At 36.1% G+C, this 23,428-nt stretch overlaps 1 protein-coding gene across 1 annotated transcript in view; it reads left to right on the top strand.

Moving 5' to 3' along the window:
• SBF2 (SET binding factor 2) overlaps positions 1-23,428 on the top strand; it is a 485,589-nt gene that overhangs the window by 229,397 nt on the left and 232,764 nt on the right. Inside the window, exons 11-14 of the mRNA XM_027852565.1 lie at positions 331-408; positions 1,300-1,413; positions 3,873-4,001; positions 6,270-6,368. Of these exons, the coding sequence (XP_027708366.1) occupies positions 331-408; positions 1,300-1,413; positions 3,873-4,001; positions 6,270-6,368 (420 nt within the window). The remainder of the gene's footprint in view (positions 1-330; positions 409-1,299; positions 1,414-3,872; positions 4,002-6,269; positions 6,369-23,428) is intronic.

The raw sequence follows: 23,428 nt of genomic DNA on the forward strand, positions 1-23,428 counted from the left end.
GATTGCTTCCCAGAATGGTTGAGGATATCTTAACAGAGCTTGGAGAGCTTGGAGAGCTTGATTATTCATTTATTCTGCCTGTCAAATTGATATCATCCTTTATCATCTTTGCTAATTACTTCAGTTTCTGAAACAGGTAATCATTGGGCCCAAAAGGACAAAGATTTTGTGTGAGTCATCTAATTGAATGACTCAGCTCTTGTGAAATTTTGAAGACTTCCCGGCTAGCAAGATGGTGCCTATTGATGGAATTTTATCATTTTCTCTGTTTACAGAAAAGTATTTCCACAGTATTAGGACAATTTGTTTATTAAAATATATTTATTTTAGATTTTGCACCCAGACCTAGAAGTAGCAGATTATGCGTTCCCTCCGCCACGGACAGCTCTATCACACTCAAAAATGCTAGTAAGTTTATCTTTTAATTTTAATTTTTTGTAATAATTTTTAAAAGATACTTTTATTGAAAAGTATTTAAGGAATTGGTATCCCAGCTTCCTTAATTTCAACCAGATAAGCATCACAGTGTTCTCTCACAGGACAACTAGAACCCTGACCACTGGCTGGAATGGGAACAAGGGTTGGGTTGTGTCTTTGGGCATGTTATTTTTAAGCTTCAGTTGCTTTCTCTAGATAAGTATCTAAGATCTCTACTAGTTCTCAAATTCCCATGATTATTACACATGTATAATTATATCAGATTGCTTACTGTCTCAGGAAGGGAGGGAAGGATTGAATTTAAACCTTAAAACTTAATGTAATTGGGAGAAAATAAAATATTATTTTAAAAAATCCCATGATTATAAAAACATAATTTACCAAAAAAAATCTTGGTCATCACTTTATTAATATAGGAAAAGTTAGTCATTTCACAGAGGAACTTTGATAGAATCTCTTAGTTTTTTAGATCTAATATATCTTTGATTTTTAGAATTAATTTAGGATTGGAAGCTTTTAGTGTTGTTGTTGGATACAAGTTGAAGGAAGAGGGATATTCCTTTAGCCCACAGACAAGGGAAAGAATTCTGGAGCTTCTGTTTAATGGAGAATTAAGTTATAATCAGGGGGTAGAAGGTGCAGGGAACCAGAATAGAAGGAGGGGCCTTTTCTCTGTCCTGTGGGTTGCCATCTTGGAAGTGCTGAGCAGAGACTAAACCACCTCTCAGAGCTGCAACATGGGGATCCCTACATGGGTGGCAGAGGAGACCAAATGATTCCCAGGTCCCTTCCCACTCATTGATTCTGTGGCTTTTTTCGTTGTTTCAATAAAGCCTAATATTTCTCCCTTCTTGTTTTCAGGATAAAGAAGTGCGGGCAGTTTTCCTCAGATTATTTGCACAGCTTTTCCAAGGCTATAGATCTTGCCTACAGCTTATCAGAATCCATGCAGAGCCGGTCATACACTTTCATAAGGTAACTAATATTAACAAACCTCTCAGCCTGTGAAAAGAAAATGAATTACTCCCCTTTTAGAGCTAACATCAGGAGACAGTTAAATGTGAGATATTAGAAGAAACAAGCAATACAATGTAGTGAGAAGGGTATTTGACAATAAATCAGGTGGATTTTAGTTCTCGTAATTCTGCTGTTGGCTGATTGTGATCTTGGCTAAGTCTTTCCGCTGACCTCAGTTTCCTCTTCTATAGAACAAGGGAGTTGGACAGTGATGTGAAAACTGATTCATTTGGACCCCTACTCCATTCCAATCAGTATTAATCAGTTCAGTGTGATTCCATAAGGCGTAACGATTATTAGTGAAATACTCATCTAGTAACATACTAGTCAGTCATCTAACAGCCAATACAAGAATATACATGTAGTAATACATATTTTATATAAATCATATAGGGTTAATTAAGTAAGGTGGGTCCTAATAGTAGGCCTTTATGGTGGACCTCAAACTTTAATCCAGCATTCACCATTTGTTTACCAGGTATGAAGCTTACTTGGGCAAGCATAAGAATGCTGGCAAGGTATCTCCGCCTGTTTTGCTCAAATTCCATGTCCATACCTAGCGTGAGTAGCATGATATGGAAAGTCCTCCAATTTGTACCTCCAGACTACCCTCTCTTGTCTGACATGAGAAGGTGACCATCTTATGACCACTTAGTCACTGGAGATGACCCTTGCCTTGCCCATCTTGTGTCCCCCCACACAGATGCATCATTTCTGGCCCTCCTAGAGGGTCAAAATCAAGGTCTATCAACCAATGAAATGTTATATTTTACTGTGTCTCTTGCATGTTTGGGTATCAAGCCCTACAAAAGTAAGGCCTTGGGAAAAGGAAGATCATGAGGAAGATCTGAAGTCCCCTTCAGTAGTGGGAGCCACCAACCCTTTAATAAAGTGCTATTGGCTTGGAGCTCTGCCTCAGTGGTTTTTCTTGCCGATCGAACAATTTTGAACCCACAGATGTTAATAACAAAAAATGTTCATTGACATTTACTTAGCCGTTTTTATTTACAAAGCATTTATAGACTTTATCCCATTTAAGGCTTTTAGCAGCCTTGTGTGACAGGTTGTGTCACAGGGATTCTCATCTCCATCTTAGCAGTGATCCCTGCAGCCCCTGTCAGCTTAGACATGTCATTCTGTGCTTTAGTGTACTCCAAAGTTGTCAGGCCTGCACAATGGACGGGACTTACTTCCTTTTCATGGATATTATCAGACCCAGTTTTTTAATAAGCATGTTTTTTTATTTTTTTAATCATATTATGAATTTTTTTCACTTGGCATTTTACTTCAGGTAATCATAGCTCACATTTCCATAGCATTTTAGTGTCACTAGTTAAAAACACTGTCCTTGAGCAGTGTTACAAAAGCCATTACACTTTTTATCTTGTTGAATCCTTACAACAAACCTGTCAGAGAATGGCTCAGATTTTGCAGGATTACTGAATGAATCATTTATTAAGCATTTACTAGTGGTGGGGATACAAATAGAAAGGCAAGATAGTCTGTGCTTTCAAAGAGATTATATTCTAGTGGAGATGACATTTATGAAGGTTTCAGGGGAAGGTCAGATGAAAAAGTCCCACAGACCTTAGGGTGAAGCAGCAAAGCAGATCGTAATGACTCTTCTTTCATGACATTTCTACTGATAAATCATATCAGTTTTTGATGATGAACCTTTTGACAAGGATTTTGGTGGCAAGAACTTTTTTTTGGAGGGGAGGCTTTTTTTTTTCTTGGTGAGGTAGTTAGGGTTAAGTGACTTGCCCAGAGTCACATAGCTAGTAAGTTTCAAGTGTCTGAGGCCGGATTTGAACTCAGGTCCTCCTGACGCCAAGGCTAGAGCTCTATATTCTGTGCCACCTAGCTGCCCCCAAGAACTTTCTTTTCGGGGTCTTCATTAGCTGTGACTGCAGCCCCTTCAGGAACAGAGGGCCAGGCTGCGTCTTGCAGGGGCTGCTGCTTAGGATGATGGCTGAGGGCACTGGGCTGGAAGCCTTGCTGTTCCCAGGGCTTTGGGGTTGGTCCCATGCTGTATCCATCAGGGGTGAAGGGAGATGGTGGTCAGGGTGGTTATTTGATTCACCTGGCATCTCCTGCCTTCAGAGGGCCTGGCTACTCAGGCTAGTCTGCCTGGTCTGCCCTGTGGGTGGCAATTGATGAAACTGTGTCTTCGGAAAGGACTTGCCTTTAATCTACCTAGCTAGTAAATGGCTACTCAGGTTCTTCTACCTCTCAGTCCTAACTCTGATCAAAACATAATGTATAGCACCCTATCAAATGTTCTTTAAAATAGTGGTGCTTCCTCATGAACTGAAAAAATTTGATAGTTTTGTTCTTTGTTTTATATTTACATTTTGTCCATGTTACCTTAGTAAGTTATTAATTGGTCTCTCCCTTTCATATTTTTTATTCTACAGACAGCTTTCTTGGGACAGCGTGGTCTGGTTGAAAATGATTTCCTCATTAAGGTGCTTAATGGAATGGCATTTGCAGGCTTTGTGTCAGACAGAGGGCCTCCATACAGATCCTGTGATCTCTTTGATGAGGTACGAATTATCTAAGGCAGGGTTTCTTAATGTGAGGGCCACAGATTGCCCAAGGGATCTATGAATAGATTTTAGGGAGTACATGAACTTAGATGGAAAAAGTAAATTGTTATTTTCTGTAACCTCTAGCTGAAATCTGGCATTTCCTTCAGTTAGGAATTTAAAAAAAAAAACACCATTATTCTGAGAAAGAGGTTCATAGGCTTCACCAGATTTCCAAAGGGATCTGTGATACAAAACAGGTTAGGAGCCCCAATCTAGTATGTCGTATTTTATACAGAATGAGTGTAACAGGTGACAGTGAAAGGGATTTTTTCTAAAATCTTCAATCTAATAAAAATTTTTAGAAATTAAATAAAATGTACTATAAGTACATTTTTAAAAAACCATTCAGTATCTTGAGAAGGAAGTGCATGACACAGAGAATAGAAAGCTGCCTCATTCAGGAAACCCTGGGTTAAAACTCCAACTTGACACCTGCTGGTTATGCAACCAAGTCACTTATCCTCTCCTCCAAATGTAAATTGCAGAGCAGCTTCCAATCTGCTTTGGTGGAAGTAGATTCCTATGCCAATGAAATCACAGGTCTGGACAAAATAAAGTTATAGACCCTGAATAGTTTTTACTATACATCTTGAGTATAATTTAATTTATTTTCTGTTTTAATTATCTGGGAAGTTTATATGAATATTAAGAGTTGAAGTATGTATTAGGAGCAGTAAATACACGTCATTGGGACTAATGATTTTTCATAAAAAGATATAACGATTTAAAATTATTTTATATAATTTTGTTTAGAGTAATTTTAATACATGAACAGAACTTTTAATGTAGAAAGTGATAATAAAGTGATAACCTTACCATCCTTATTGGAGTGAAATTATATATTGGTATATAACCAACAAACTTCAAGGTGGAGTCCTCTAAGTGGTCAGTGCTGGAAGAGCTCAGGCTCGTCTGCTAGGCCCCTTGTGTGTTATTCAGCAATAGCTACAATGTATTCAGTTCTTTCTTATCAAGCTCACTCCTCTAAGAGCTACTAGGGAGCCCTAAATGAAAGGACATATCCTCTCTCAGGCTCTCTTAAAAGGTTACGTGTGATAGACCCAGTACATCATCATCATGCTGTTTAACATCAGGATCCCCACTGTATTAGGAGATCCAGAGAGCAGCCTCAGGTACATTGGGTGGATTCCTCAGATGGTTTTTTTGGGGAAGATATTGATGAGAATCACAACTTTAGAGTTGGAGGAAAGCCCAGCAACCTATCTATCCTTGGAAGAGAATCTCAGCCACAAAACATGTGACAAACAGTCATCCCATGTGCCCTTGGAAAGCCAGGAGGAGAAGCCCCCTGTCTCCTGTGGCAGCCCCCTCCTCTTCGTGGGAGCTCTTATGGTTCACTGGTTATTCTTATTTGTCTTCCCATGGCACTCATCTTGGTCCAGGGAAGACTTCTGAGCCGAGCTCAAGTATCTGACCCTTACTGCTGGTGTGACTGAGGACAAGTCACTGAATCTCCCTAGGCTTTAGCCTCCTGTTTATAATTCAATACAGCCCATATCTATTGCATACATTCCTATTATATACAGGCTCTACACTAGGCAGTGAATGGGAATACAAAGAGAAATAAAACAGGTCCTTCCTTTAAAGAACTTACATCTGGTAGAGAGGAAATAAGACATGTATACAAATAAATATGATACATTAATATAGTATGAAGTAGAGGGAAAAACTGAAGAAGTGCTAAGGTATTATGAAAGTTCCTGGGAGGGAGGAATTATTTCTTACTGAGGAGATCTAAAGCATGCCTCTCGCCAGTTTCTAAAATAAGTACAAATTTAATTTTGAATTGAATGGCCATAGTTCAGAGGAGAAGAGGCTAGAATTACAAGATGTTATACTTTTTTTCTGGAAGATTTTGAAGGTTAATGAAAATCTTCACATATTGGGGAAATGTTTAGACCTCCTAAATTCTAGGTGTTATCAGTTTTATCAGTTTTGGGGTTGGCAGGGCTCCCGTGGGCCCCAGAAATATCTTTAACAGGAAGTAATATCCTACATTATTAGAGAACGACCATGGCATTCCTATGCTATGAACCCTAAAGCCTGAACAATAGCCACAATACAAAGTGGGGTAGGTTTTTAGCATCGTAATTTTATGCTTGCATTTAAATTTGTAAATAATATGAGATTTTTGTACATTTTAATGATGTAGCAAGTAGATGTTGTGTGTTGAAATTGGGTCATTGGCTTTTGTTTCCTCAGTTGGTAGCCTTTGAAGTGGAGCGAATTAAAGTTGAAGAAAGTAACCCTCTGAAAATGATAAAGCACATCAGAGAACTTGCAGAGCAGCTCTTCAAAAATGTAAGTTATATTCACGTCGATTTAGTCAAGTCAGGAATGTTAACGGTACCAAATGAGGTGATTTATTGTCTACACAATTGAAAAGCAGTCTCCTGGTGATAATCTTTTTGCTCTGGTTTAAAGCTGTGGGACTATAAATTTCATGGTTTTACAGATGGTACTCTACAACCTACACTGAAATAGCTCACATTTTTTAGACTAATTTTCCTGTCAATCACAGCATTATGAAAACTTCTAGTTAAAACCCTTTAGTTTGGCCTTTGTCTCTGTTGTACTTAAGTGGATTTGATCTGTGTTTTCAGTTTTTCTAAGAGAGTATTGAGTATGTATATCACATACATATCGAATTCATTTTGGAGCCATTACCACATTAATGTAGACTTAGTTTTTTTTCCTTCTTTTATTACTATTTTTGGTACTTCTTCCATTACCCTATCTACCATCAAATACTTCCTGCCATGCCTTTCCTCCAGCCTACATTTATCTCCTTTAATGTTTGGGTATCCCTATGTCTACTTCAAGAATTCTTTGGTGGGTTAAAACTGCTGTATAGCTAGTGGCTTTTTAAACCCACTAATGATCAACATTTTGTGGGTAAATGTTGATTTCATATACTACTATAGTGTTAAATTTAGCTATTATCTTTTGGATGTGTTAGTTTTAGTGTAACTCCTTGATTTAGGGGATACTATGCAACATACAGGGTTTTCATTGTAACTGGTTTAGTCACACAGCTTGATCTAAAGTGTCCTACCATCTGAATTTCAAAGATATATATATGAGATAAAAGAGATATTTAACATAATGAGAATTATATTCTCAGAAGTTGGATGTCAACATGATGAAATTAGTTAGTTGATTGCTATTTAAGGTTCCAGTATAGGTCTGTGCCAGGATTTCTAGAAAGATATAGGAGAAAATACGAATAAGAGAAGAGTGGGAGAGTTTCTCCATCTGTCTTAGGCTGTTGTATGAGGTCTGGCATCTGGGCAGGGCTGGTCATAGGCCAGACTTAGATGGAGGGAATCATGGTTACCAGCAGGGCTCAAATCATGGATAATTGATGTAGGTGTCAAAGAGCCTATTTATTCTTTTTAATTTAATATATTTTTAAAAATATGATACATTAAAATTTTTATTGATGTCTTATTTTATGTTGCTTACATTTACCAATGTATGCCTCCCTATATGCCCCAAAGATATGAGAAGGGAAAAAAAATTGAAACTAAACAGATGAGGTGACTGGAGCCAAGATAATGCATTGAGGCAACCAGCTGAACTCTCTCAACATTCCCCTCCAAACAATTTTAAAATAATACCTCAAATCAAATTTTGGAGTGGCAGAACCAACAAAAGGTTGGGATGAGCCATTTTTCCAACCTAAGAAAACTTAAGAGGTTGGCAGGAGTAGGGCAGAGCCAAGATGACAGAGTAAAGGCAAGGACACTCCTGAGCTCTCCCAAATTCCCCTCCAAAAAAACATTAAAATAATCCCCCAAAATGAATTCTGGAGTGGGAGAACCAACAACAGGACAGAGTGAAACAATTTCCCAGACCGAGATAACATAGAAGGTCAGCTAGAAAGATTTGTCTGACTGGAGCGAAAGTAGATCACAGTCCAGTGTAGGCAGCACTCTCACAAGCCAGCAGCAGGCCTTGGGGATGACAGAATGAGGTACAATGGCTTCCAGAGCTCTCAGCCCACAGATGGTTAGGGGGATCAGAAAACTTGTCAGGAGGAAATTGAAGGAGACCTTTTGCCGGCACTGGGTGCATGAGTCTGTTGCATTGCCCATGTGTGGTTCTGGGTCATAGTCCCAGGGTGAGAAGGAGGAATAGAAGGAGCAAAGACCCTGGTTATACTTCAGAATGCTTGTGGTTGCTCACAGACCACAGCATAGGCCAGGAGAATACTGACCATACCTCTCCTTAGATCAGACCGCCTTGGAAGAGCTGAAACTTAGAGACCCCCCCCCCCCCAGGATTAGCTCTGAACACGGTAACATGAAAAACCTGAAGCCTGGAACGGTGCCCTCTCCACTGTGGGAGCAGAGCCCAACTTTAACACAAAGTTAATAGTCAAGATAAAGGCTGGAAAATGAGCAAACATACAAAAAAGTGCCTGACCTTAGAAAGTTACCATGGTGAGTGGGAAGATCAAATCGCAGACTCCGAAAATGATACCAGAGCAGCTACGTACAAAGCCTCAGAGAAAAGTTGCAAATTGCTCTCAGGCCCTGTAAGAGCTCAAAAAAGATTTTTAAAATCAAGTAAAGGAAGCAGAGGAAAAGTGGAGAAAAGAAGTAAAAGTGATACAAGAGTCAGCAGCTTGGTAAAGGAGGCACAAAAAAATACTGAAGAAAATAACACCTTAAAAAAAGAGTAGGCCAAATGGTAAAAGTGTCACAAAAATCCACTGAAAAAAAAGATTCCTTAAAAACTTTTGGCCAAATGGAAAAAGAAGTACAAAAATTCAGTGAAGAAAAGAACCCCTTAAAAGTCACATTGACCTCGTGGAAAAGGAGGTCCAAAAGTTCACTGGAGAAAATAATTCCTTAAAAACTAAAATGGGGCAAGTAGAAGCTAATGACTCCATGAGACAACAAGAAACAATAAAACAAAATGCAGAGAATGAAAAAATAGAAGAAACTGTGAAATATCTCATCGGAAAAATAAATGATATGGAAAATAGATAAAGAAGAGATAATTTAAGAATTATTGGACTACCTTTAAGCCATGATCAGAAAAGAGCCTAGACAACATATTTCAAAAAGTTATCAAGGAAAACTGCCCTAATATCCTAGAATGAGAGAGTAAATTAGAAATCAAAAGAATCCACTGATCATCTCTTGAAAGAGATTCCAAAATGAAAACTCCCAGGAATATTACAGCCAAATTCTAGAGCTCCCAGGTCAAGAAGAAAATATTGTAAGCAACCAGAACAACAACAACAACAACAAAAAAAAACCAGTTCAAATATCATGGTGCCACAGTCAGCATAACACAAAATTTAACAACTTCTATATTAAAGAATCAGAGGGCTTGGAATATGATATTCTGGAGAATAAAGGATTTTGGTTACAACCAAGAATCGTATACCCAGCAAAATGGTGTATAATCCTGTAGGGGGTGAGGGGGAGGAGGGGGATGGATACACATTTCATGAAATAGAAGACTTTCAAGCATTCCTGATGAAAAAAAAAAAGAGAAGAATAGAAAATTTGACATTCAGACACAAGGCTCAAAAGAAGCATAAAAAGGTAAACAGGGAAGAGAAATTGTAAGGGACTTGATTAGAGTAAACTGTTTATATCCTACATGGGAAGATAATACTTCCAACTCTTAAGAACTTTTTCCTTATTAGGGCAGTTAGGAGGAGTGTACATGGAGGACTCAGGTGTGAGTTGAATGTGATGAGATGATATCCAAAAAAATAAAATTAAGAAGAGAGAAAGAGAGATGCACTGAGAAAAGGAGGAAGAGAGAGGTAGAGTGGTATAAATTATGTTACATAAAAGAGGCACAAAAGAGGCTTTTACAGTGGAGGGGAAGATGGGGGCGGGTGATGGGCAACTCTTGAACTTTATTCTCATTGGAATTGGTTCAAAGAGGGAATAACACACCCTCAGTTGGGTATAGAACTCTTATCTTACCCTACAAGAAAGTAGAAGGGAAGGGGGATAAGAGAAGAGGTGGGGGGCTGATAGAAGGGAGGGTACATTGGGGGAGGTTGTGGTCAGAAGCAAAACATTTATGAGGAGGGATAGAATAAAAGAGAGAGAGAAGGATGAATGGGGGAATGCTGGATGGAGGAAAATACACAGTAATCATAACTATGAATGTGAATTGGATGAACTCACCCATAAAACAAAAGTGGATAGCAGAGTGGATTAAAAACCAGAATCCTACAATATGTTGTTTACAAGAAACACATTTGAAGCAGAGGGATACACACAGAGTGAAGTAAAAGGCTGGAGGAGAATCTCTTATGCTTCAGCTAAAGTAAAAAAACAAAAAGCAGGGGAAGCAATCATCAAAACAAAAATAGATCTAATTGGAAGAGATAAGCAGGGAAACTACATTTTGCTGAAAGTACAGTAGACAATGAAGTAATAACAATACTAAACATACAAAAATGCACCAAATGGTATAGCATCCAAATTCTTAATGGGAAAGTTAAATGAGTTACAGGAGGAAATAGTAAAACCATAGTGGTGGGGGACCCCAATTTGCCCCATTCAGAACCATATAAATCTAATTAAAAAATAAACAAGAAAGACATTAAGGAAAATGAATAAAATTATAGAAAAGTTAGATATAATGAACCTCTGGAGAAAATTAAATGGGAATAGAAAGGAATATTTTTTTCTCAGTGGTACATGGCACCTGCATAAAAATCGACTTTGTATTAGGGCATAAAATCCTCCCAACCAAATTCAGAAAAGCAAAAATATTACATACATCCTTTTCATACCATAATGCAATAAAAATTACATTTAATAAAGAGCCATGGAAAGATAGATTAAAATTAATTGAAAATTAAATAAACTAATCCTAAAGAATGAGTGGGTCAAATAACAAATCATAGGAACAATCAATAATTTCATTAAAGATAATGACAACAACAGACAACATACCAAAATTTTTGGGGTGCAGCAAAGCGATACTTAGGGGAAATTTTATATTTCTCAATGCTTACATCAATAAAATAGAGAAAAAGCAGATCAATGAATTGGTCATGCAACTAAAAAAAAAAAAACTAGAAAAAGAACAAATTAAAAATCCCCAGTTAAACACCAAATTGGAAATCCTGAAAATCAAAGGAGAGATTAATAAAATTGAAAGTAAGAAGAACATTGAACTAATAAATAAAACTACCAGCTAGTTTTATGAAGAAAAAAACAGAATAGATAAACCATTGGTTAATTTGATTAAAAAGAGAAAGAAGAGCACTAAAAAGGTTTGAAAAGGGTGAATTCACAACCAATAAAGAGGAAATTAAAGCAGTTTTAGGAGCTATTTGCTCAATTATGTGTCAATAAATCTAACAATCTAAATTAAATTGATGAATATAAAAATATATAAATTGCCCAGGTAAACAGAAGGAGAAATAGAATACTAAAATAACCCTATGATGGTAAAAAGAAATTGAACAAGCCATCAATTCTCCCTAAGAAAAAATCCCCAGAACCACATGGATTCATTAGTGAATTCTACCAAATATTTAAAGAACAATTAATTCCAATAAAAAACTAAATAAATAATTTGGGAAAATAGGCAAAGAAGGAATCCTTCCAAATTCCTTTTACTATACAAATATGGTGCTAATACCTAACCTAGGAAGAGCAAAAACAGAGAAAGAAAACTATAGACTGGTTTCCCTAATAAATATTGATGCAAAAATTTTAAATAAAATACTAGCAAGGAGATTACAATAATATCTCAAAAGGATCATGTACTATAGCCACATGGGATTGACACAATGAATGCAGGACTGCTTCAGTATTAGGAAAACTATCAGCATAATTGACCACATCAAAAAAAATTTTAAAAATGAACAGAAATCCTATGATTATCTCAATAACAGCAGAAGAAACTTTTGACAAAGTACAATACTCATTCCTATTAAAAATACTAGAGAGCATAGAAATAAATGGAGCTTTTCTTAAAATGATAAATAATATCTATCTAAAACCATCAGCCAGCATATCTGTAATGGCATAAGCTAGAAGCCTTCCCACTAAGATCAAGGGTGAAGCAAGGATGGTCATTATCACTGCTATTATTCAATATTGTACTGGAAATGCTAGCTATAGCAATAAGAGAAGAAAAAGAAACTGAAGAAATTGGAATAGGCAATGAGGAAATAGAACTATCCCTCTTTGTAGACAATATGATGGTAAACTTAGAGAATCTTAGAATATCAATTATAAGCCTCCTGGAAATAATTAACAATTTTATCAAAGTTGCAGGATATAAAATAAACCCACTTAAATCATCAGCATTTCTATATACACAAAGTCTAGCAATAAGAGATAGAAAGAGAAATTCCATTTAAAATAATTGTAGACAATATAAAATACTTGGAAGTCTACTTGCCATGACAAATCCAGGAACTAGATGAACACAATTACAAAATACTTTTCGCACAAATAAAGTCAGATCTGAACAATTGGAAAAATATCAAATTGTTTATTGGTAGACTGAACATAATAAAAATGACAATTTTACCTACACTAATTTACTTATTCAGTTCCATACCAATCAAACTACCAAAAAAAAAAAGCATTTTATAGAGCTAGAAAAAATAGTAACAATAATTCCTCAGGAAGACTAAGAGGTCAAAAATATCAAGGGAATTAATGAAAACAATATTAAGGAAGCTTAGCAGTGCCAGATCTCAAACTGTATTATAAAATAGTAATCATCAAAACAATCTGGTACTGGCTAAGAAATAGAGTGGTGGATCAGTGGAATACATTAGGTGCCCTATACACAGTAGTAAATGAACACAGTAATCTAGTGCTTGATAAAACCAGAGATCCAAGCTTTTGGAATGAGAACTCACTATTTGACAAAAACTGATGGAAATATTGGAAAACAGTTTATCAGAAACTTGGTATAGATGAACATCTCACATCATTTACCAAAATAAGGTCAAAATGGGTACTTGACATAAAGGGTGATACCGTAAGCAAATTAAGGGAGCGTAGAATAGTTTACCTCTCAGATCTAAGGGAAGAATTTATGGCCAAAAAAGAGATAGTGAACTTATGAGATATAAAGTGGATAATTTTGATTATATTAAATTAAAAAGGTTTTACACAAACAGATCAAATGCAGCCAAGATTAGAAGGAAATCAGAAAGCTGGGAAGCAATTTTTACAGCAAGTTTCTCTGACAAAGGTCTCATTTCTCAAGAGAACTGAGTCAAATTTACAAGGATATAAGTCATTTCCTAATTGATAAATGGTCCAGAGATATGAACAGGCAGCTTTCAGATGAAGAAATCAAAGCTTTCTATAGTCATATGAAAACAATGCCCTAAATCACTATTAATTAGGGAAATATAAATTTAAACTACCGCCTCACACCTATCAAATTAGCTCATATGACAGAAAAGGAAAATGAAAAATGTAGAGGAAATATGGAAAAATTGGGACACTAATGCATTCTGATGAATATTTATAGTGGCTTTTTTTGTGGTGGCTAATAATTGGAAATCAAAGGGATGCCCATCAATTAAGGAATGGCTAAACTGTGGTATACGATTATAATGGAATATTATTGTGCTATAGGAAATGATGAACAGAATGATTTCGGAACAACCTGGAAAGACTTACATGAAGTGATGCATAGTGAAGTGAACCGAACCAGGAGAATGTTATACACAGTAATAGCAATATTGTTCTATGATCTACTGTGAATGACTTGGTAATAAAGTGATCCAGGACAATCCCAAAGTACTAATGATGAAGCATACTATCCACCTCCAGAGAAAGAACCGATATTGTTTAAATACAGACTAAAACATGCTATTTTTCACTTTCTTTCATTCTTTTTCTTTTATTTGAGTCTTCTTGTACAAAATGACTAATGTGGAAATGTTTTACGTAATTGCATATGTATAACCTATGTCTAATTGCTTACTGTCTTGGGGAGGGAGGGAAGGAAGGAAGGATACAATTTGAACTCAAAACTTAAAAAAATGTTAAAAATTGTTTTAGCATATAATTGGGGGGAAATAAAATATACGTAATATATTTTAAAAAGGAATGATAAAATCATTCTCATCAGAAAAACAAGTGACCTGGAAAATAGATTGAGGAGAGATAACGAGAATTATTGAACCACCTGAAAGTCATGATCGGAGAAAGAGCTTAGACACCATATTTCAAGAGATTATCGAGGAAAACTACCCTGATGTCATAGATAAAATAGAAATTGAAAGAATCTACTTATCATCTCCTAAAAGAGATCCCAAAATTAAAACTCCCAAGAATATTATAGCCAAATTCCTCCCAGGTCAAGAAGAAAATATAGGAAGCAGCTAGGAAGAAATAATTCAAATTTCATGGAGCCAGAGTCAGGCTAAAACAAGATTTAATAGCTTCCACCTTAAAGGAGCAGAGGGCTTGGATTATAACATTCCAGAAATCAAAGGAGGTAGGATTACAACCAAGGATCACCTATCCAACAAAACTGAGTATAATCCTTCAGGAGGGGAAAAAAAAGGATATTTAAATATTAAATTAATTAAATCAAATATTTAAATAAAGTACTTCCAGGAATTCCTAATGACTAAGCCAGAGATGAATAGAAAATTTGACATTCCAGTGCAAGAGTCAAGAGAACCATAAAAAAGTAAACTTGAAAAAGTGATCATAAAGGATTCAATCAAGTTAATCTGTTTACATTCCCCTATGGGAAGATGATAGATATTACTCCTAAGACCTTCATCATTATTAGAACAGTTAAAAGGAGTTTACATAGACAGAGGGCATGGGTGTGAATCAATAATGTTGGAATGATTTCCAAAAAATGTTAAGGAGTGCAAAAGAGGGATGCACTGGGAGAAGGGGGAAGGGAGAGGTAGAATGCGGAAAATTTTCTCACATGAAAGAGGCATGCAAGGAAGAGCTTTCACTATGAAAAGGAAAATGGGAGGAGTGGCAGACCATGCTTCAACCTCACTATCATTGGATTTAGTTTATAGAGGGATGAAAATATCTATCTATCTATCTATCTACATATATATATATATAGGAATATATATAGGATATATCTATATCTATATATCCATATATATAGGAAAATACACAGTAATCATAACTGAGTGTGAATGGGATGAACTCATCTATAAAATGGAAACAGATAGCAGAATTGGTTAGAAATTAGAATCCAACAATATGTTGTTTACAAGAGACACAGTTGAAACAGAGTTACATTCAGAGTTGAAATACAAGAATCTGATAATCTTCAGCTGAAGTTAAAAATAAGGCAAGGTTAGCAATCATGATCTCAGACAAAGCAAAAAGAAAATACAATCTAACTAAGAGAGATAATCAAGGAAGCTACATTATGCTAAAAGGTATCATAGACAATGAATTAAAATATACAATATTTTACTCCTAGTTTCTCTGATAAAAGCCTCATTTTTCAAATATATATCGAGTACAGAACTGAGTCAAATTTATAAATATAGGAGCCATTCCCCTATTGACAAATGGCCAAAGAATATAAACAGTTTTCAGAAAAAGAAATCAAAATTATCTATAGTCATGTGAAAAAATGCCCTAAATCACTATTGATCAGAGAAATGCAAATTAAAACAACTCTGAGGTACCAACTCACACCTATCAGAAATGATAAATGCTGGAGGGAATGAAGGGAAAATAGATACACTAATGAATTCTTGGTGGAGTAATGAACTGGTGTAACCATTCTAGAGAACAATTTGGAACTATGCCCAAACGGCTATAAAACTCTGCATACTCTGACCTGGTAGTACCACTGCTAGATCTGTATCCCAAAGAGACCAAAGGGGGAACCAAGATGACGGAGTAAAATGTAAGTTACTCTCACCTTCCCTCATTGACCTCTGAAAGCCTAGAAAATATCGACCAAGGAAAAACCCTGAGCCAGCAAAAAGACAGGGCACAGCAGTCTTGTACTCCAGGAAGCTTGGGGGATTAGTGAGAAAGGCCCATCTCATTATGAGGCAGGGAGAGCAGTACAAGACTGGAGGCATTCCAGCAAACTAGTGGCATGCGCCACCTCAGCATACCAGGAGGAGATCCTGAGACTCAGGTTGGTGGAGCAGGCCAATGCCAACACCAGGACCCCAAGAGCCTCAATACAGGAAGGGGAACTGGTAGACACCAGCTCAGAAAACCACCACAGGTGATGGCTTTCTCCAGCAGTGAAATCACCCAGTGCTTCAACACAACTCTGGGAAGCACAACTCCAGAATGCAAAGCTCCAGGCTGACAGAAATCTACCAGCACTGAAATATTCCTGTGCAAAGCCCAGGCTAGCAGGAGCCAAACATTCAAGTGTAAGGCCACAGTGAGCAGGAAAAGAAGCTTGGGTAAGTGCCCCCCTTTGTTCCAGCAGGAGAACTCAACATATTTTTTTTTTTAAGTCAGGAAATAGGCAAACACCATGAACCAAAGGCAGAAACTGAAAATGACCTTAGATTCTTCTTTTGGGGAAAGGGAAGATCAGGGATCAAAATCAGAAGAGGACAACATTGTTAATATACCTACATCTGAAACCTCAAAGGGTAATATGAACTGGTCTCAAGCCCAAAAAGCCTTCTTGGAAGAGCTTAAGAAGAATTTTAAAAGTCAAATAAGAGAGGTAGAAGAAAAATTGGGAAAAGAAATGAGAGGTATGCGTCAATAGCTTGGTAAAGGAAGGGCAAAAATTAACTGTAGAAAACAAGTCCTTAGAAAGTAGAATTGGCCAAATGGAAAAGGAGGCACAAAAACTCGCTGAAAAGTCAAGTGGGCCGAATGGAAAAGGAGGTACAAAATCTAATAGAAGAAAACAACTCCTTAAAAATTGGAAAGGGGCAAGTGGAAGTTGATTGAAAGAGCAAGAATCAGTCAAACAGAAACAAAAGAATGAAAAAATACAATAAAACATAAAATACCTCATTGGTAAAACAACTGATCTAGAAAATAGATCCAGGAGAAACAATTTAAAAATTATTGGTCCAACTGAAAACCATGATGAAAAAAAGAGCCAGGACAACATTCTTCAGGAAATCATCAAAGAAAATTGCCCTGAGGTCCTAGAACCAGGGGGCAAATTACTCATTGAAAGAATCCACCAATCACTTCCTGAAAGAGATCCCAGATTGAAAACACCAAGGAATATTGTAGCCAAATTCCAAAATTACCAGATCAAAGAGAAAATCCTGTAAGCAGCCAGAAAGAAACAACTTAAATATCATGGAACCACAGTCAGGGTTACATAGGACCTTGTAGCTTCTACATTAAAAGATTGGAGGGTGTGGAATACAATATTCCATAGGGCAAAGGAGCTTGGATTACAACCAAGGATCAACTACCCAGCAAAAACTGAGGTAAACAAAATCTTTCAGGGGAGGAGATGGACATTGAACAAAACAGGAGACTTCCAAACCATTCAGATGAAAAGACCAGAACTCAACAGGAGATTTGACTCGAGAGGCATAAAAAGGTAAACAGGAAAGAAAACAACAACAACAACATATTATTAATAAGGGCAAATTGCTTACATCCCTACAAGGGAAGATGACACTTATAACTCTTAAGAACTGTAATATTATGATATTTTAAAGGGGGTATACTGAGAGGGCATGGGTTTAAGTTGACTTTGATGTGATGGTAAAAAATCTAATTAAGTGGCAAAAAGGGATTGTACTGGAAGAAGAAGAAAGGAGGAGACAGACGAGTAAATTACATCACATGAAAAGGCAGAAAAACCAAATACAGGAGTGGTAAGAAGGGAGGGAGATGAGCATTATTTAAACTTTACTCTCATCAGATTTGGTTCAAAGAGGAAATAACAATCAATTAGGTATAGAAATCTAACTTACTCTATAGGAAGTAGAAAGGGCAAAAGGAAGAGAAAAGGGAGGGGGCTAATAGAAGGGAGGGCAGACTGAGGGAGTCGGTGGTCAAAAGCAAAACTCCACTGAGGAGGGAAAGGGAGAAGGAAGCGAAAAAAGCATAAACAAGGGAAGGGGAATAGGATGAAGAGAAAGACACAAGTAGTAATCAGAACTGAATGTGAGTAGGATGAACTCTCCCATAAAACAGAAACAGATAGAGTGAATTAAGAACCATAATCCTACAATATGTTGTTTACAAGAAACACATTTGAAGCAGAGGGATACACATTTGAAGCAGAGGGATACACATAGAGTAAAGGTAAAAGACTGGAGCAGAATATATTATGCTTCAACTAAAATAAAAAAAAAAAAGCAGGGGTAGCAATCCTGATCTCACACAAAGCAAAAGCAAAAGTCGATCTAATTAAAAAAAGATAAGGAAGGAAACTACATCCTGGTAAAAGGTACCATAGATAATGAAGTAATATCATTACTGAACATATAAGCACCAAGTGGTATAGCAGCCAAATTCCTTTTTTTTTTTTTTTTTGGTTAGGCAATGGGGTTAAGTGATTTGCCCAGGGCCACACAGCTAGTAAGTGTCAAGTGTCTGAGGCCAGACTTGAACTCAGGTCCTCCCGACTCCAGGGTGATACTATATCCACTGTGCCACCTAGCTGCTCCATAGTAGCCAAATTCTTAAAGAAGAAGTTAAGGGACATGCAGGAAGAAATAGACAGCAAAACACTAGTGGGGAACCTCAAATTCTCCTTCCCAGAACTAGATAAATCTAACCACAAAATAAACAAGAAAGAAGTTAAGGAGATCAATGGAATCTTAGAAAAGTTAAATACAGTTAACCTCTGGAGAAAATTGAATGGGGAGGAAAGGAGTATATCTTTTTTCAGTGGTACATGGCACCTACATAAAAATTGACCATGTACTAGGGCATAAAAACCTCACAATCTAGTACAGAAAGGCAGAAATATTAAATGTATCCTTTTCAGATCATGATGCAATAAAAATTACATGTAATAAAGGACCATGGAAAAATAGAGTAAAAATTAATTGGAAACTAAATAATCTAATCCTAAAGAATGAGTGGGGTCAAACAACAAATCATAGAAACAATCAATAACCTCATCCAAGAGAATGAATGACAATAGTGAGAAAACATACCAAAACTTACAGGATGCAGCGAAAGTGGTCCTTAGGGGAAGTTTTATGTCTCTAAATGCTTATATGAATGAAGTAGAGAAAGAAGAGATCAATGAATTAGACATGCAACTAAAAGAGCTAGAAAAAGAGCAAATTGAAAATCCTCAATTAAATACCAAATTAGAAATTCTGAAAACCAAAGGAGAGATTAATAAAATTGAAATTAAAAAACTGTTGAACTAATAAATAAAACTAAGAGCTGGTTTTTTGGAGGAAAAAAAAACAATAAAATAGATGAACCTTTGGTTAATTTGATTTAAAAAAAGAAAGAAGAAAACCAAATTAACCAGCATGATAAATGAAAAGGGTGAGTTCACCACCAATGAAAAGGAAATCAAAAGAATAATTAGGAGTTTTTTTTCCCAACTGTATGCCAATAAATTTGACAATCTTAGTGAAATGGGTGAATATTTACAAAAATGTAAATTTCTCAGATTAACAGAAGAGGAAATAAAATACTTAAACAATCCCAGTTCAGAAAAAGAAATTGAACACTGGACTCCCTGAGAAAAAATCGCCAGGGCCAGATAGATTTACAAGTGAATTCTATCAAATATTTGAAGAACTAATTCCAATACTATATAAACTATTTGGGAAAAGAGGTAAAGAAGAAGTCCTACCAAATTCTTTTTATGATACCGAAGAGATCAAAGGAAAAGGAAAAGCATCTATATGTACAATTTTTTTTTTTTGGTGTCAAAGAATTTGAAATCGAGGGAATGTTCATCACTTGGAGAATGGCTGAAAAAGTTGTGGCATATAATTGTGATGGTGTAAGGTTGTGCTATAAGAAATGACAAGAAATGACCCAAGACAATTCTGAAGGACTCTTGATGAAAATATGCTATCCACCTCCAGAGAGAGAACAGATGAACTTCGAGTGCAAATTGAAGTATAATTTTCTCACTTTTTTCCTTCCTTAAAAAAAAAAATATGGCTAATACAGAAATGTTTTGCATGGTTTCACATACATAATTGATATTATACTGCTTGTCTTCTCAGTGGGTGGTGGAGGTTATGGGAGGGAGGGAGAGAATTTGGAATTCAAAATTTAAAAAGAAAAGAATGTTAAAAAAAATTTTTTTTAAAAAGCCTAAGATGATGAACCAGGTACTACTTTATATGCAGTTTCACACCCATACTATCAACTCTCCCTCCCTTCACTTCTCATCCTGTTAATTTTCTTCTCAAGTCTGTTTTTCTTTATAGGAGTGCTTCAAATGTCTCTTTTTTATTGAACATTTATCTTTTCTCTTTAATAACTAAGCTCAGCTTTACAGGATATATCACAGTGGTTTGAATCCTGAGCTCCTTTGCTCTTTGGATTAATTCCCTCCTGCAGTTTCTGGTGAATTCAGTCTAGTATTCAGTCTAATATTGTTCAAATTAATTTCCTTTCTTTTATAATTAAAGGTTTTTCTTTTGGTTTCTTGTAGAATTTGTTGTTTACCATTGAAATTGTTAAATTTAACTACTATGTTTCTTAGACCTTGCCAGCATAGGTTTGTTGTTGCTGTAGTTGCTTCTTCCCTGTAGACAATCTGTGGATTTTTTCAATTGCGGCTTTATTTTCTGTATTCAAAAATTCTATAGTAGGGGTGGGGAACCTTGGAATCTTTTATTAAAGGATTTGTTCTGTGATGTTTGGATTCTGTGAAAGGGCCAGACTTGAGAACCTAGAGGGCCCCATGAGGCAATGAGGTCGCAGGTTCCCCACTCTTGATCTAAACAATTTTATTATACTATTTCTTGTGTTGTGATATTTAGGTTTTTTTAATTTTTCCTGTTCTTCTGGGTGACCTTAAGTTATCTCTACAGATCGTGTCTTCTAGATCAATATACTTTGCTTGCATAGAGATCATATTTTCTTTTAATGTGATTGCTTTTTACTTTTTTTCTTCCAGATTGTCTTTTACACCACTGTATTTCTAATCATTTGTTCTCTTTTATATTTCTTTGGTGAAGTTTGATACAATGAATTCAGGTTTTTCTGTTTTACCAAATATTTCTTCTGTGCAGACCATCAATTTCATTTCATAATTCTTATCGCTCTTTTAAACCATTCAGGAATATCCTGCTGTGGTTCCATGCTCTCTTGGGAATCCATAGGGGCCTCTGTGTCATCAAGTGTGGGTTCATTTTCCTGTTTCTTGCAACATTTAGTCATAAATGTCTGGACTAGTTTTAATGGTCAGAAAGGCCATATTTCCTTCTTGATTTATCTGTTTGTGCTCAAGGTCTTTAGTTGAGTTTTCTTCTTCCTTCAATCTTTTGGTATTTCAATCTTTTTTCCTTATATTTCCCTATTGCTCATTTTCTGACTCCTTTCCCTTTGATGATGTTTTCCCTGGGAGCTGACCATAAAAACTCTCAACTTGCTCCTATGGAGCAGATTCATCTTTCACAGGATTCAATCTCTGCTCTACATGACTTCTAGTGGGAAAGAATTGGCCCTGGCTAGATGCCATTCCACCTTTTTTTTTCAAGCTAGTTGGACATACATGCACACACACACACAGAGTACCCCAATTTTCTGGTTGGGCACTATTGCAGCACACAGGGTTGTTTCATTGCAGTCCCAGCTATAGCAAGTTTTTGGTTCTTGGACTGTGAAGGGAAAGGGAAGAAGAGGAGTTGAGTTCTATTGCAATGCGGTGGGTCAGTTTGTATAGCTCTTCCAGAGGGAGTTGCCATTGGGAATGGCCAAGGAAGACCATTAGAGATTAGCTTTCTCTGCTCTTAGTTCATTGTATCATTGAACTGTTGGCTTTCTTGAGCCTTCTGTGCCTTACTGTGTGATGAAGACTTCCTTGGCCTGTTGCTTTCTATCTGAAGGACTATCAGAATACTAATCTCTGAACAATGACAGGAAAGTAAAGCTAATTTTCTTTTTCTTTTCTTTTTGTTTGTTTTCAGGCAATTGGGGTTAAGTGACTTGTCTAGGGTCACACAGCTAGTAAGTGTCAAGTGTTTGATCTGAGGCCGGATTTGAACTCAGGTCCTCCTGACTTTAGGGCTGGTACACTATCCACTGTGCCACCTAGCTGCCCCAAAACTAATTTTCAAAAGCTAAATTTCAAGGGAATTTCAGTCTGGAGGTACAGAACATGTCTTTTATATAATTAAGATAGCATAAATTGATTTTGGTGCAATGCACAACTCCTCTGGGTGCATTTATGAAGTTGCTTTTGTGAGTACAATGTTGATTATGTGACTAAACTTTTTTTTTGGTTTAAAAAAAAACTTTGTTTTTAATCAATTTTTCAAAAGTCTACAAAGATTGGCATTTCCATATACAAAAAAACTTAAAACAGATACTGCATATAAATTCCTGAATTTATATTATATACTGCTTATTTAAGTTTATATTAACACAATAATATACCCCTTTCATATGTAGTGCTATCTTCTGTATGTATTTTTTAAAACTTTTTAGTGATTCTCTTTTCCTTTTTGCATTAGTATCACAACTCATACATCCCTCACACATATACCCGCAGCTCAATACATGAACACTTCATGGAAACCGAAAGCCTTATCAGAGCCCTTGCCTTATTGGCTTGAAATCTTATTGTAGTTGTCAGGCTAAATTGGATGAAGTCATTAATATGAAAACATGTAGGCTTTTAGATTTATTGGACTATATCTTGAGTTTGTTATTCAAACACTGAACCAAAAAAAACCTTTCAAACAGGAAAAAGTGTAAGTGCTTTTTAGTATCTTAAAAGGACAAATACATCTTTTACAAATTACATTTATGCAGAGTCTGTTCAGTCATGACAATTCATGAATCTTATAATTTTATCAGTTGTCAGTTCATTGTACAGTTCTGTCTTTATAAGTGAGGAAAACTGATATCATAGGCACGTATAGAAACTTATTAACCTTAGCATTCTTGTGTTCTATTGAAGATGAATTTCATTTCTTTTTACATTGGCTATGTTTGGCTCAGAGGGACTTTTAATTGTCTGCTATCTGTGTATTATTAGTTGTTTCAACTGAGAATCAATATTTTCTTATCCCTAAGGATTATTTTTAAATGTCAATTATACTGAATTAGTAATATATTTTGAATATATGGTTCTCAGTAAATCACCTGCATTTTTTTTTTAAGGCTAGGCAGTTAAGTGACTTGCCAAGAATCACACAGCTAGTGAGTGTTATGTGTCCGAGGTTGGATTTGAACTCAGGTCCTCCTGCCTTTTCTTAAGGGAATATACATTCTTTTATTGACCACATT

Source organism: Vombatus ursinus, unplaced genomic scaffold (genome assembly GCF_900497805.2).
Source record: "Vombatus ursinus unplaced genomic scaffold, bare-nosed wombat genome assembly UNPS02009770.1, whole genome shotgun sequence".
NCBI lineage: Eukaryota > Metazoa > Chordata > Mammalia > Diprotodontia > Vombatidae > Vombatus > Vombatus ursinus.